The 13,587-nt window shown below is 38.6% G+C and overlaps 2 protein-coding genes across 4 annotated transcripts in view; one reads left to right on the top strand and one right to left on the bottom strand.

The window, feature by feature from the left end:
* Positions 1 to 1,736: 1,736 nt before the first annotated feature.
* Positions 1,737 to 7,308, top strand: LEAP2 (liver enriched antimicrobial peptide 2). The gene is made up of 3 exons (XM_079968022.1): positions 1,737 to 1,896; positions 2,491 to 2,627; positions 3,240 to 7,308. The coding sequence occupies exons 1-3, from the start codon at positions 1,837 to 1,839 to the stop codon at positions 3,274 to 3,276; spliced, it is 234 nt and encodes a 77-aa protein (XP_079824148.1). The 5' UTR covers positions 1,737 to 1,836; the 3' UTR covers positions 3,277 to 7,308.
* Positions 4,599 to 13,587, bottom strand: part of AFF4 (ALF transcription elongation factor 4) — a gene marked incomplete at its 5' end in the record, with an annotated part of 51,327 nt that continues 42,338 nt past the window's right edge. For all 3 annotated transcript variants that reach the window (XM_079967925.1, XM_079967924.1, XM_079967923.1), the window contains 5 exons: positions 4,599 to 9,611; positions 11,444 to 11,664; positions 12,575 to 12,618; positions 12,916 to 13,009; positions 13,497 to 13,568. In XM_079967925.1, the coding sequence (XP_079824051.1) occupies positions 9,493 to 9,611; positions 11,444 to 11,664; positions 12,575 to 12,618; positions 12,916 to 13,009; positions 13,497 to 13,568 (550 nt within the window). In that variant the 3' untranslated portion in view covers positions 4,599 to 9,492. The remainder of the gene's footprint in view (positions 9,612 to 11,443; positions 11,665 to 12,574; positions 12,619 to 12,915; positions 13,010 to 13,496; positions 13,569 to 13,587) is intronic.

The following is a 13,587-nucleotide window of genomic DNA, read 5'->3' as shown; positions in this document are numbered from 1 at the left end:
AACGTTTGCAGTTAAGTGGAACTAGGAGAGCCTACACCCAACCCACTGAAAATGTGGCCAGGCATTTTTTGGCATCTTTTGGAGGGCCTGGGTGGGTAAAGTTAGACATATTGTCGCTTATTCATAGTAAATATGAGACCCCATGAGCATATATGCAGTATGTATATATGTGCAATACAGTGGTACCTCGGGTTACATACGCTTCAGGTTACATACGCTTCAGGTTACAGACTCTGCTAACACAGAAATAGTGCTTCAGGTTAAGAACTTTGCTTCAGGATGAGAACAGAAATTGTGCTCCGGCAGCAGCGGGAGGCCCCATTAGCTAAAGTGGTGCTTCAGGTTAAGAACAGTTTCAGGTTAAGAATGGACCTCCGGAACGAATTAAGTACTTAACCTGAGGTACCACTGTATGTGCAATTAGGGGGTTTTGCCCAGATATGCATCACTTTACAGTTGTTTACAATGAATTGCATTTGCCATTTTACTGCCGATTCATTCAGGAGAAATCCTTCTGCAGCTCTTCACAATCCCTTTAAAAAGCCCACCTTGAACAGTTAAATATCAGCAAACTTGACTACTTCACTAACTTCATATCAGTTATGAACAAATAAAAAGCACAGGCCTCAAAACTGATATTGGGGGACTCTGCTGTCTACTGGAGAACTACCCAGTTATTCCTACTCTCTGCTTCTTGTTACTTCACCAATATCTGATCCACAAGAGGACCTCTTATTCCATGACTGCTAAGCTTACTAAAAAGTCTTTGGTGGAGTACTAAAAAGGTGGTGGAGATGAAGAGCCCTTCATCTGCACACTCCCACTGCCTGGTCTGGAAATCTGATTTGCGGGGAAGAATCAGGGCCACAAGGAAGGGCCTTGGAGAAAAGAGCCAGGCCACAAATGCAATGATTCCAGGTTTTGCAGCTCTTGCAGATAAGGCAGTTTGATCTTATCTCCATTTTCCAGGCAGGGAGAGAGGGCTAAGATGAGAGACAATGGCTTGTCTTGGGGTACTTCTAATGAGTTAAGGGTTGGAGATTTCCAACCAGGGATTCATTCCCTTCACCACTGTGCTATGCCTCTAAGTTAAGGTTTCCCGAAGTTGGGTCTCCAGTTGTTTTTGGGCTACAACTCCCATCATCCCATCATAGCTAGGAGGACCAGTGGTCAGCGATGATGAGAACTGTAATCCCAAAACAGCTGGAGACCCAGAAAACCCTGCTCTAGGTGCTCTGCTAGAAGAGGTTTATTGCACAGTGTTGCTGCATATTCAGAAGTTATTCCCTATTCAGGCATTGTAGGTTTATATTTTTGAAAATCAAATTAAAAAATTATTCTTTTTTTTTTAAAGGACTGTAGCCCTTTGGGTGGGCATCCAGAGCCTGCAAAAAGACACCACCCTCTGGTAAAACCAAATTGCTTGAATCCTCTCTCTTACCATCACCCCACTTCTTTTCAATTAACTCCAAGGAACTCTGTGTAAAAAAAGCCTTCTGCTCTGACCATTGACCCTTTTGCAGGTACACCGTGAAACATTGGATGAGATCTAGGTTTTAAAAAAGGAGCTGTTGGCATGTTTGATACATCGATCAAAGTACAAGTGCTGGAAAAGTAAATATATTTAGCTTCCAGGACAGACCTTGGACTATCAGTTTAGTAGACATTAACTTATGAAATCCCTTTGCCTCTCAGGGTGATCTTTGCTCCTTTAATAAGCTGATGCAATGCCAATTTGCATCTATAAAAGTCCAAGCAGAACAGCTGGACAAGTATGTCTGAAAGAGACTTAACATCGTTTGGGAAACACGATTGTCGTAGGACAGCTATCCAAAGATGATGCAGTGTTTGAAAGTTGTGGCAGTCATCTTCGCTTGTTCAGTCCTGCTGTCTCAGGTAAGAACACTTCTGGTATTTCAATTCCAAAGATGAGGGAGATGCTAGCTTATTTGCATGGCATGCATTTCAGGTGTCTTTATGCTTGGCTATGCCAAGTTAAGAGACCAGCATTACCAGCCGTATCAAGAGAGCACGACTACTAGCTGTTATTAGCATTCTGCTCATCATTATGCCATGTGTGTTTGGAAGGAGGGTTTGGCTATTGCAAGGACTTGGAGCAGACATGTCTTGCTGCCACACAGGTTGTGTGTGTTAACTAGGCCAGGCAAAGGCCTGTTTTGCCTTTACTGCAACAGAGCCCAAGCTCTACTTTTGTCCCATAGAAATGAATGTCAACCAGTAACTTGTACTGGAAAGAAAGTAAAACAGTGTACTTAATGACTCCAGTGAGTTGTGTATTTTTGGATGTAGGAAGTGTTAGGTTTTGACATTCCTACTGGTCTGGAGAACGGTTGTGCAGAAACACCAATAAACAATAGCTTCCATATAGAAATGTCAGACTTCAGTCAAATTCTGCAGAGAAACAGGAGGGCTTAATAGCTAAATGGACCTCAACAAAATAGATAACAGCTGTCTAAAATTCTGTTTCAGACACACTGTGCCTCTCTGCATCCACAAAACTCTCAGCTATTAAGGCCGAAGAGAATGACACCCTTCTGGAGAGGGATCTCAAGACCAATTGGAGCAGCGTGCAGGGATAACAGTGAATGTGCCACAAGACTATGCAGGTAATTTCTATCTCACTCCTCGAAATGAATTCCATCATGCAAGGGGCAGCCATTTGAGTCATCCTGAAGAGAAATGAGGAACATATGTGACTCTTTGAGCTTCCAAATCCCGCAAAAAAAATAATAAAAAAATTCAGAATGATAGGAATTGCAAATCTAGACTGTCCCATTTTAAAATGAATAAACTTTAAACTACACTAAGCCTTTAATACAGTCTAGATTATCTGGAACATTTTAAATATTGCCAGATGAATTACCATAGAGATGTCAACTGTGAAAATAGTTTAGGATCAAGACAGTAAAACACAGACTAGTCAATAAAGCTATTTATATTTATGCTAGTCATTAGACTATTCCCTGAAAATATACATCAACTGAGCACCAAAAACTAAAAGAAAAAATTATTTTTGGTGTGCAGTTCTAAAAACAAAATTACTCTGTGCTAATGAAATGTTTGCTGGTGACACTATTTGCTCTCCCCTTAAGACAAATACCAGACACCGATCAGTTTTTTTAAAATAAAAAACATCACATTTAACTTTGCTTTCATATTACAGAGCTTGTATTAAAGTATATTAATTCCTCTCTGTATATTGCTTTTTTCTTTTTCAGAAACAAACACTGTTCTCTAAGAGTATCGCAGGAGTGATTGTTCACTAAGGTGAAGAAACTGCTGCTGCTTTTGATAATGCTCCTCCCTGTTTATTTATTATCACATCTCCTGAGATCATGTGCTTAAAGATTTTCAATGAAAGCTTCTGTTGTATGGACAGCTACAAAGGACTTCAACGTGTCAGAAGCACATTTTAATTTAGGCTACATCTTTCCATCATCAGTCCTTTAGAGGAAGCTCAAGTAGTTTAAACCTATCTTGTTTTTTGTACTGTTTATCATGTTTTTCTATGCAAGACATTAAATAGCTGTTAAGCAAACACACTTTGCTTTGTGCCTTGTATGCCAGCCAAAAGGAAAAGCCAGTCTAGGAAGATACCCTGGAAGTACCCTGAGCAAAGCTGAACTATAGACCTTTACCATTCTACAGGAGCTAAGGGAATGATATAGGTTTCCCCCCATTAAATCCTCAAGCAATTATTCAACGCTGGTAAATCAAAAAAAGCATAAGAGCAATAAGCACCTCGGTACCACAATTGATGCCATCTCTTTTACAATGTTTGCCTTTCAAACTTTAATTGTGTGGTGCGGAATGATGTAACTGGCTTAATAGTAAGGAATGGGTAATTATGCGCATACTGGAAACATAAAATGCAGTTTTCCCCACTTGGAACATATGGGAGCAGCATATCACTCTGCCCACTCATCCTCAAACAGAACAATTCTTTCTGAACCAATGTGTAATGCTCTTGTAGAAAGGCCCATACAAAAGGATTGATTCAAGCACAGTGCTTATAAAGTTTAATACAGAAAATCTATTTGATATTTATTAAACTTAGTTTCTCCAGTTACAGTTTTGCATTGTACAAAGCATTTTAATGACACAGTAGTTAAAAAGATCTTTACAAATTGAAATGTGATACCCTTTTCTCCAAATATTTAATTGCCATAAATTTGTTTAAAAATACACATTAAACGCATATTTCAGACACTAAACTTTCTATAATCTCAATACCACAAAATACATAGATATACTATACAGATGTGGGGGGGAAATCTAGTTAGTATATAATACTTTGCTCACCATTAACATACGTGAAATGCACATACTGACTTAGAAATCCTAATTTGGAGCCCCAAAGTACCCTTTTGAAATTTCAAATATATTGCAAAGTAAAGGGGGGATCACAGTTTTGTTTTAAAAGTTTAGTTTTGGTTGAAAACAGATGACTAATACATTGATAAGTAACAAAATGTATAAGACATGGACATGTCATGTACAAAGCATACAACAGAGAGCCATCCTGCCAATCATGTTCAGTACCAAGCTGCATGCTCAAGAAGGATTTTTTTTTAATAATTTTTCAATTGATAAGCCAAAGGTTAAAAACAACTTCCCCCCTCCCAACACATTTGCCCCCCAAAGGAAAAGAAAAGCCACCTTTACCAAGTAATTTCAAATATGATAAAGGATCTTTAATAAATATATAAGCACTTTATCCTCCATATACAAAACTTCTTAAAACCATTTAAAAATGGAACCAGATACATATGCCAGCAACTGTGCTTGCAGAGGCTTTTGGCCTGGCTCATGAAGCCAAGTTCTATGTTATTTTAGTGCAACCATCTTGGAATGTTGGCTGCCAATACTGATGTGATCTATGAACTAGGAGAAGGAAAACGTCTGAGCCCAATTTGCCAGCACCAGTTCTGTTCAGTTACATTACCAGAAACAAATGTGTGGTCAATACATTTACACATGGAATTGGGAAGACAAGCCAAAATTAGATCCACTTTGACAATTAATCTGAGCAGGAAGCAACAAAATGTCTTCGACTGAGTTTGCTTAAAGCCTCGATGAATCGGGAGAAGCCATTTTGTAAAAACACTCGGGTTTCTACAAAAGTCTCGACTCCAGTGAGAATGTTACAATCAACCCATTTCCCATAACTGCTATTTTTAAAATGCCATAAGCACCCCAGTACCCACCCAAAATAATGAAACTGATTTCTCATACTCTGTACAGTTAACCTGCATTTTCTAGATCTTGGGGGAAAGTTGCTGAACAGAGCACACTAGTAAATGCTTTGGCTACACTCTGTTGAAAGATCTCCAACATTAACTTAGCTACCAAAAACCCAAACTTCCCACAATACTGATTTCCACTCAATTTAACGTCATTCTGTCCTTGACGCAAATATTTATGAAATATTTGCCATTCTGGACTCTGCCATGTGGTCTGGTTGTTGCTTACTTCTTGTATGGGTAAAATGTATTCAGACTTGATTTGCTCAGGTCCATCAAAACCCCCTTAATAAAAAATACTGCAAAGTTTACAGTGCTGGGAAATGTTACTATATATAGCAAAAGTAGTCTTTCCCAATATTTGCCAGATTTGGCAAGCTTCGTGGTTATCTGCCTACAGCTATGTCTCACTTGCCTTTGGCAATCCCCTCATTATATCCAGACTCCCTACCTGCTGTGGCTGCTCATAACACACACTACAGGGTTTCTCGTGTATAAAATCACAGCAATCAAGCTTCAATAATCTAAAAGAAACTGATAGCACTCCAGCATAATATGCAAAGTTTATCACCATCACCAAAATGAGGATGGCTCAGCACTCAATAAATATATTGATATAGTCAGCTGTACTATAACCTAACACAAGTATAACAAACTTTGGACAGACTTGAGTTCATTCATTTATATATGTATGTAGATATATGTATTAGAAACATGTATATTACAAATTGCATACTGCTGTCAAAGGTCAAGAGCCACTTGCTCTGCTTTACAGCCAAGAGATTTAAATCATATTGAACTGAACACGCTGGGTCATCTTAGTCTGGTACCCTGAATGCTCATTTAAGATACAAAATGAAGTAGCTAAGTGTCAACAAGGTCAGTGTTTCCTAGGCATTTTATTAAGGGGATCTGCCATCAGAACTGATCTATAGTTTGGGGACGTGCTAGTCAGAATCGACTGATGAAGTGAAACGTTTGTAGCTTCTAATGCTACAGTGTCTCACCCACTCACTGCCAGCAGGCTGGTGAAACACCTAAAGAATTCCACTGGTGGATCTCGTGCCACCATTCATGAATTGCTCTCCTATGACCCTGCAACTTTTGAGAGAAAATTCAGAATTACTTGAACACCTGAGCAAGCCTAGTCCGACTATTAAGCAGTTCTAAAAGGCTCATCACTGGGATACACAGCAACATTGATATGTGTAAATACACAACCATAAACCCCCTTATTCCAGAGTTTCCACATAAAGACAACAGCACAATGCCAGTGCTCAAAATATACACATAATGCATCTGAAGGGCAGATGTTAAGCTTGCTTTTGCTCTTTGAGAAGAGAAGGAGAAGCTCATGATGTGTTTGCATTTAACAATTAACTTTGGCAAATTACTCATGCACTTCAGAGACAAAGGAATTCCAAGTTCGATGGCCTTTTGAAATTTTGTCTACTCCTAATTTAACTGGCTGGAAACTGCTAGACAGTTTGCATTCATGAAGGAAAAGAACTGCACTTATTTAGGAAATACAAATAATACCTCTGGGAGGCATATATTACAAAAGATAATGCTTGCTAGCTTAGGTATACATTTAAAACTACAGAGGCCTTGCTAAATTATTAAACATACAAATGTCTAGGATTCATCTGAAGAAGCTTCTTTTAAAAAAATCCAATCTGATATAGAGTATTCTACTTCTGAAAACAATGTTTTTTTAAAAAAACGAGAGATTTTCCCACTGGCAGTTATGGTAACTGGGTACAAAACCAAGCCAAATCACCCTGCTGATGACTGCAGCACTACACAGCAAGTGAGCTTGTAATCCAACTCCTGCTAACAGTGTAGAGGCTTCGGTATGATAAGTGTGCCAGGCACTTCTGAATGTTAAGGAAAAACCTACCCACTAGATCTGAGTTAGCATCTTTGCTGTACCTCTTGGGACCAAAGCACATGAAAACGTGCCTGCTTTAAAACTGCTTCACGAGACTGGTACCTCTACACAAGCAGCTCACATGAAATGGACCACAGAAACCATTTCTTTTTATTTTTAAAAAAATAATCTGAAACTCTCTTAGTCTGTGTGCCGGGCACATACACAATAAACTGCTTGCCAAGGAAGCGGTTTAAAGAAGGTTCCATATGACAGCAGTTGTATTTGCACTGGCCAAACAGCGACACCAAAAGAATATGTAGCCATTTAATACATCATCACCCATTACTGCTTAACTGAAATTCAGTTTGCCCACAGCAAATCATCCTAGGCTGCATCATTTTCTCAAATATTGTTTGATTTATCATCTTTTGTATGCATGGGTGCGACTTCATATTTTTCCCTCCACTCTTACAATGCATTCTTGTGGATAAGAGTGCAACAGTAAACAGCATTAATGATTGTGAATACAGAACCAAGGGATAGTTGATTTCATCGGAAATAATTCAAAGTATCAAGGTAAGAGAACCTGTGCATTCCTTGAAGTACAAAACATCCAAACACAAGGCTCAGTTGACTATGCAAGCTATAGTTTAGTGACTATAATTTATGAAGTTTCTCAACGTCCCAAGGACACACTGCAGTACTAATCAATGTAGAATTCTATTCCTTCTTTCAACGTTCGCCATCATTTTGGCACATAGCTATACAGCTAGACATAAATTTAGTGCAATCATTTTTTTGAACATGCACATTTACATCTGGGGTAGGGCTCAGGGACAAGGGCAGGTAAAGCAGCATTCCACAACCCCACACTGAGAGGGGTTCAGAGTTTGACTCTAACAAACAACCAATGTGTGTATTCTCAACAAATGACAGCCACTAGTTATCAGGAAAAGGAAGTGGAATTTTACCAAAGTACTGCAGGAGACCAACTGGATACAGTATACCAGGTCCTAAGTGTAAAACCTCTTGTAAACAGTATTCAAAATCTTCGTCTAAAAAGGCATAAGGCACACCAGACATGTTAGGGATGCTAAGCAGTATTCTTTTCGTCAGGCAGGCACCTTCTATGGAAAGGTGCTCTGGTTAGTAACCTTAAAGCAGTCACTTAGAATTCCACGCATGATTTTTGCTGATCACAGTTATTTCCTTGAAAATTAAAGATTCTGTTCCCATCACAAACACTTAACATTAAGGAAGGTGTCATAAAATGGGGTAAAAGCAAGATTTTAAATCAACTGGACGTTAACAGTTTAAAACGTTCCTGTAATCATAGGTCTACTCTCAACCCCATGTTGCCCACTGCATACACCTAACCATGAGAAACCCAAGGGTGTTAAGTTACTACTCACATTTTCTGATTTACCACTGGAAATGGACAAGCATCACTTCCATGTAGGAGTGAGTTAGTGGCTTCAGTGTCTAATAAAGACAAGTAAGGAAACAGAGGCTGCACCAAAGCACAAGATTGTCCATTTGAAACCATTTCTGGTCTACACCTGCAGACTGAAGCTCAATTGTGAGACCCACATCACTTTGATATTGCATTAAATGCAACTTCCTGGAAGGTTTTCATATTATTAGTGTTAAGACATGTGTTTTGAAGCTAAGTGTCCATAGAGTTTTTTGTTTTTTTTTACATCTCACTTAAATAAAATGGCTTAATGTATAGAACAACATCCTTGGAACTTAGTACAATAATAAACCTGTGGCTGTCATTTAGGGGTTTAACTGAGATATTCATGAAAATATGTCCCTACACTTTAGAATCTATCAACCCTGACTTTCTCTTACAAGCTCTACCACCACAAGACATTACAGAATAACAAAGCTCACAAAATACTTAAATAAAGTGTCTACATTTTATCTTCACTAAGTACTTGATCAGGTAAAATTTATAGGAAAAATTGCTAAATCTTAAAAAAGCCCAAAAATAGAGCTTTCAAAAACAAATTAAAATAAATATGTTTTAAAACAGATTTGTTAGGCATAATTACTAGAATTCCAATCCAATTGCAGCTCAATGAATCCATCTTACATTAAAACGTTGCAGAGTTTAAACTATTTTTTAAATACCTTAAAAATGGAACAACTGAAAAAGTTCATTAACATGATGGTTGGGAGGTTCTCAAACACATGATGCTGGGAGACACATGAAAGCATTCCTTAATCTCAGTGTCCACTAAGCAATGCATTATGGCAGTCTTCCTTATTTTTTTATGACACAGTGTTGAAAAAAAATCAGAGGCAGCAAGAAAAGTATCTTCTATGCTTTAGATTTCTTTAGTCCAGTTATCACTTGGCATCCAAACGCAACCAATGCAGTCCCTGTCTTGTGTAACGTACTAGGTCTGTCATGACACTTGCATTAAAGATCAGAGGGCCCATCACTTTATCCAGTTCAGCAAAGAATTCTGCAGAAAAGAAGAAGCAACCAGATTGAAATACACCTTTACGCAACATATTCCCCAAGATTAAAACGATGGAAAATTCACATTATAATTGTATTTTTTCTGACTGCAATGCTAAACAAAATAAAAAAGCACGGAATGGGAACTTTGATTCTCTGAATCTCTTAACTACTCTTGCAGGGATCACGCTCAGTCAGAGAACCTTTCCGGGCTCTGAGCAATGCTAAACAAAATAAAAAAGCACGGAATGGGAACTTTGATTCTTTGATTCTCTGAATCTCTTAACTACTCTTGCAGGGATCATGCTCAGTCAGAGAACCTTTCCGGGCTCTGAGCAACTGCTAACTGATTTGTATGCTGGGGCATCTAAATCAGATGTTTATTTAGTGATAGTAGGGTAGAAATCTTTCAAGTGCAGATAACTGAAGGTTTGTATAATAAGTGTTCACAGAGTGGGATCTTAGTGTACTTTAGATATAACAAAGTGCTCCAAGTTTCATATAACATTCAAACAATACATTCTAATATTGGTCAATTTTCTCTAAGCCTCAGAACATTTCATATACCTATATAGAAAAAAATATTGATATGTGCGCGCGCATGTGTGTGTGCGCGCACACACACCCTTTCAACTGAAGATCTCAGGACAGTTCACAAGATAAAAATATAGGATAAAAGCACAAATAAATGGTTAGAATACAAAACTATAAAACCCCCTCCCACAAACATATTTAAAAGGCCATAGAATATTAATCAGCCAAAGGCCTGGTTGAAGTGGAACGTTTTCACCTGGTGTCTAATATATATATATATACACACACACACCGTATTTTTCGCACCAGACCACAAGACGCACCTAGTTTTTGGAGGAGGAAAACAGAAAACAAGAAAAAAAATATTCTGAATCTCAGAAGTCAGAACAGCAAGAGGGATCGCTGCACAGTGAAAGCAGCAATCCCTCTTGCTGTTCCGGCTTCTGGGATAGCAGTGCAGCCTGCATTCGCTCCATAAGACGCACACACATTTCCCCTTACTTTTTATGAGGGAAAAAGTGAGTCTTATGGAGCAAAAAATACGGTGTGTGTGTGTGTGTGTGTGTGTGTGTGTGTGTATATATATATATATATATATATATATATATATATTTTTTTCAGCTGTCTGCAGTGGCTCCCCATTCGTAGAATGCTCTCTCCATTATAATGATGGCGCTGACAAAACTCCCTGGGGAGAGCATTCTACGAATGGGGAGCCACTGCAGACAGCTGAATACGTGAGCTGTAACAATGTGGCTGGAGCTGTCTCCTAACATCCACTGGCCTTAGAGGCTGGTCCTCCAGACAAGTGAGAGTCTGAAGAGGGTTTCAACTGAATGAGCTTGGAAACGCTCCCTGTGATCTGACAAGACAGGGTTCCTGCTTGTAGGAGGGTTTCCAAGTGTGTTCTACTGAATGAGCTTAAAACCCACTTATGATCTTTGTACATCTGAAGAGTAGCTTGCACGCTTTGGGATGAAGCTTGACTCTGGCACCAGCCCCCATTTTGCAGCTCAAGTGCTCCAGAAAATGCCTGAGGATGGCTTCTTAGGGGCTCAGTGTTACTGGTTTCAGTTATTTAATTTTCCTCCTTCTTTCCCCCCTTTTTAAAGTGTATGGGCTGGGGAGAGGCACGGGTCTCTTGAGGTCATGGAATGTACCAACGAAAGTACAGACATTTTACAGTCTTAAGTGAACCAGTACCAGCAATAATTTAAGTACCGATTTAAAAAAAAAAAAAACTTTAAATGTCATGGTCTATGTGACTAGACCTGATGGTAGATTAACGCAGCCAAGTCTTACCCTTTTGCTCTCTAGCAAGCTGATCAGCTTGGTCCCAAATTTCAGTGGCATACAGAAAATTGGATGTAACCTGGACATAGCTGGCTGCCATCTGGTGTATCCGTTGTGGAATAGTAACTGAAGATGTGCTCCCTGAAGGGTTGGTTGACCCTGAAGAGTAATTTCCTGAATTTCCCGGAGACAACTTCGGAGAGACTGGAGACGGCATGCTGACTGGTTTGCTAATAATTAAAAAGATCACACACATTTGTTTGCCACCATCAACATTAAGCCAGACATTAAGAGAAGGTATGTGATACTGACAAAGTTATGTAATATTAAAACTATATTCTGACATTCACTCTATAGGGACAATTAGAACTATTAAAATTGACGTCATCCATTACTTATAGATCTAATTCAGCACATATCACATTGTGCATAGTCCAGGATGCTAGATATGGGATTAACCACCCATATAGCATCCATTTGCATTCATACAAGCTGACGCAGAGGGGGCTAAATTTTCCTGGAGGTTTATGTAACACTACATACAAAAATATTGCCAATATGTTATTGCTACTAGACCCAAGTGTGCAAACTCTTATTTAAACCATGTAGCACTTCCAGTAAGTGCTACGGGTAATATTAATGTTGTGATAATCTTGTCAGTTAATTATTAGTGTGTTTCCCTCTCAATTTGTGGGAGACTGAATACAGTCCTTTGAGAAATGGAAATAAATCATGAAATACTGCATGTTTTTCTAGAAGGAAAAAAGTCTATCACATTAAAGCATCAGAATGCAACAGTGCACAGACCCTTAGAGAAAATGAAGGAATATCAGAGAACACAGAAACCACCACTTATCTGATGATGATCCAAGTATCAACAGCTAGATTTCTCATTTTGGTTGTATCCAACAGTGCTGTTCAACTGACTGGGAGGATAGTAATTTTCAGTGTTTCCTCATGCTGCTGCACCAAACCCCAAATCTGCTCCAGAAGCTTGTGTGGCTTTCCAGAGACGACTATGGAGCACAGAATGGAGGAGTAATTGCTGAAAAATGCTTTCCTCCCTGTTCTGCTGACAGAAGCCTTTGTGAATGGCATCATTGGATACAACCCAGTATTGTGTATAAAAGAAACACTTACCTTCCCATACCAGGTGATGGTGCTTGAGAATTGTTATAGGAATTCTGTTGAGGAAAAACAACCCATTCAATAAATTGTACAATAAAATCTGGAAAATACAGCAGTCACCAAGTATGTTGATGCCAGATGTCAGGGATAATGGGAGTTATTATTCTTCATTCAATTTATTAGTCACCTAATACAAAGTCTTTCTTACACAATTCATCAAGTTTAACTACACCGCCCGCCCCCCCCCCCCAAAAAAAAAAACAATTCCTGCATAGAGAAGCAATTCCTGCATAGAGAATAACCCTTTGGGTTAGGCAATTTCTTTCCAAAGCTACAATGAACATGGTTTTTACCTTTAGATGTTCAGTCAATGTCTTGGAATACTTCAGGGCACTCTCCTTCTTCAGTTTGAAAAGTCTTAAGTATAACAGGGACTGGCATCTAAGACTAGTAAAAGAAATAACACCATCACTTTAATTATTATATATATAATTTTCTTGTTATGAAATTGTGCAAACAAATAATAAAACACGACATGACTAACCAAAAATCGGTCTGGGGGTGTAAAATACTAAATGTATTATTTTATAGTACATAATAATGAGGTGACTACAGTAAGCTAATTATTACTTTGGAATATTGCCAATGGCAGTACAAATAATAACAGCTATGTGATGGGAAATGTACAGTGCACTTCTGTAACATAACCAGGAGTATTAGAACAGTTGAATTCAAAGAAGATTAAAGTGATACTAAATCCCAAGTAGAAGTGTGGACTTCTCCTTGACATCTTGAAGAGCTGTTACTAGTCAAGAACAAAAAGTATTTGGCTAGATAGTAAGCTTTGGGTTTTTTCCTTATCACAAAATGTGTATTATACAGGTATAGTCTGCCTTCAAAGCTATTTAACTGTAATTGCTCAAACTGTACATACCACAGCACTGCTAGCCTTTTGTCTGCTGCAGTAGCATCTGGTGCTGAGTAATTCTTCAGTTTCATAGTGTACCTGCAACCCAAAAATAATG

This window comes from Podarcis cretensis (genome assembly GCF_951804945.1).
Source record: "Podarcis cretensis genome assembly, chromosome: 2".
Lineage (NCBI taxonomy): Eukaryota > Metazoa > Chordata > Lepidosauria > Squamata > Lacertidae > Podarcis > Podarcis cretensis.
The sequence above is the reverse complement of the archived record's forward strand: the minus strand, read 5'-3'. Positions and strand labels throughout refer to the sequence as shown.

Excerpts from the sequence above, each read along its gene's own strand:
- LEAP2 (XM_079968022.1), top strand. The coding sequence starts at position 1,837 with ATGATGCAGTGTTTGAAAGTTGTGGCAGTCATCTTCGCTTGTTCAGTC. Across the intron at positions 1,897-2,490 it reads GTTCAGTCCTGCTGTCTCAG|ACACACTGTGCCTCTCTGCA; the intron begins GTAAGAACACTT and ends ATTCTGTTTCAG. Across the intron at positions 2,628-3,239 it reads TGTGCCACAAGACTATGCAG|AAACAAACACTGTTCTCTAA; the intron begins GTAATTTCTATC and ends TTTCTTTTTCAG.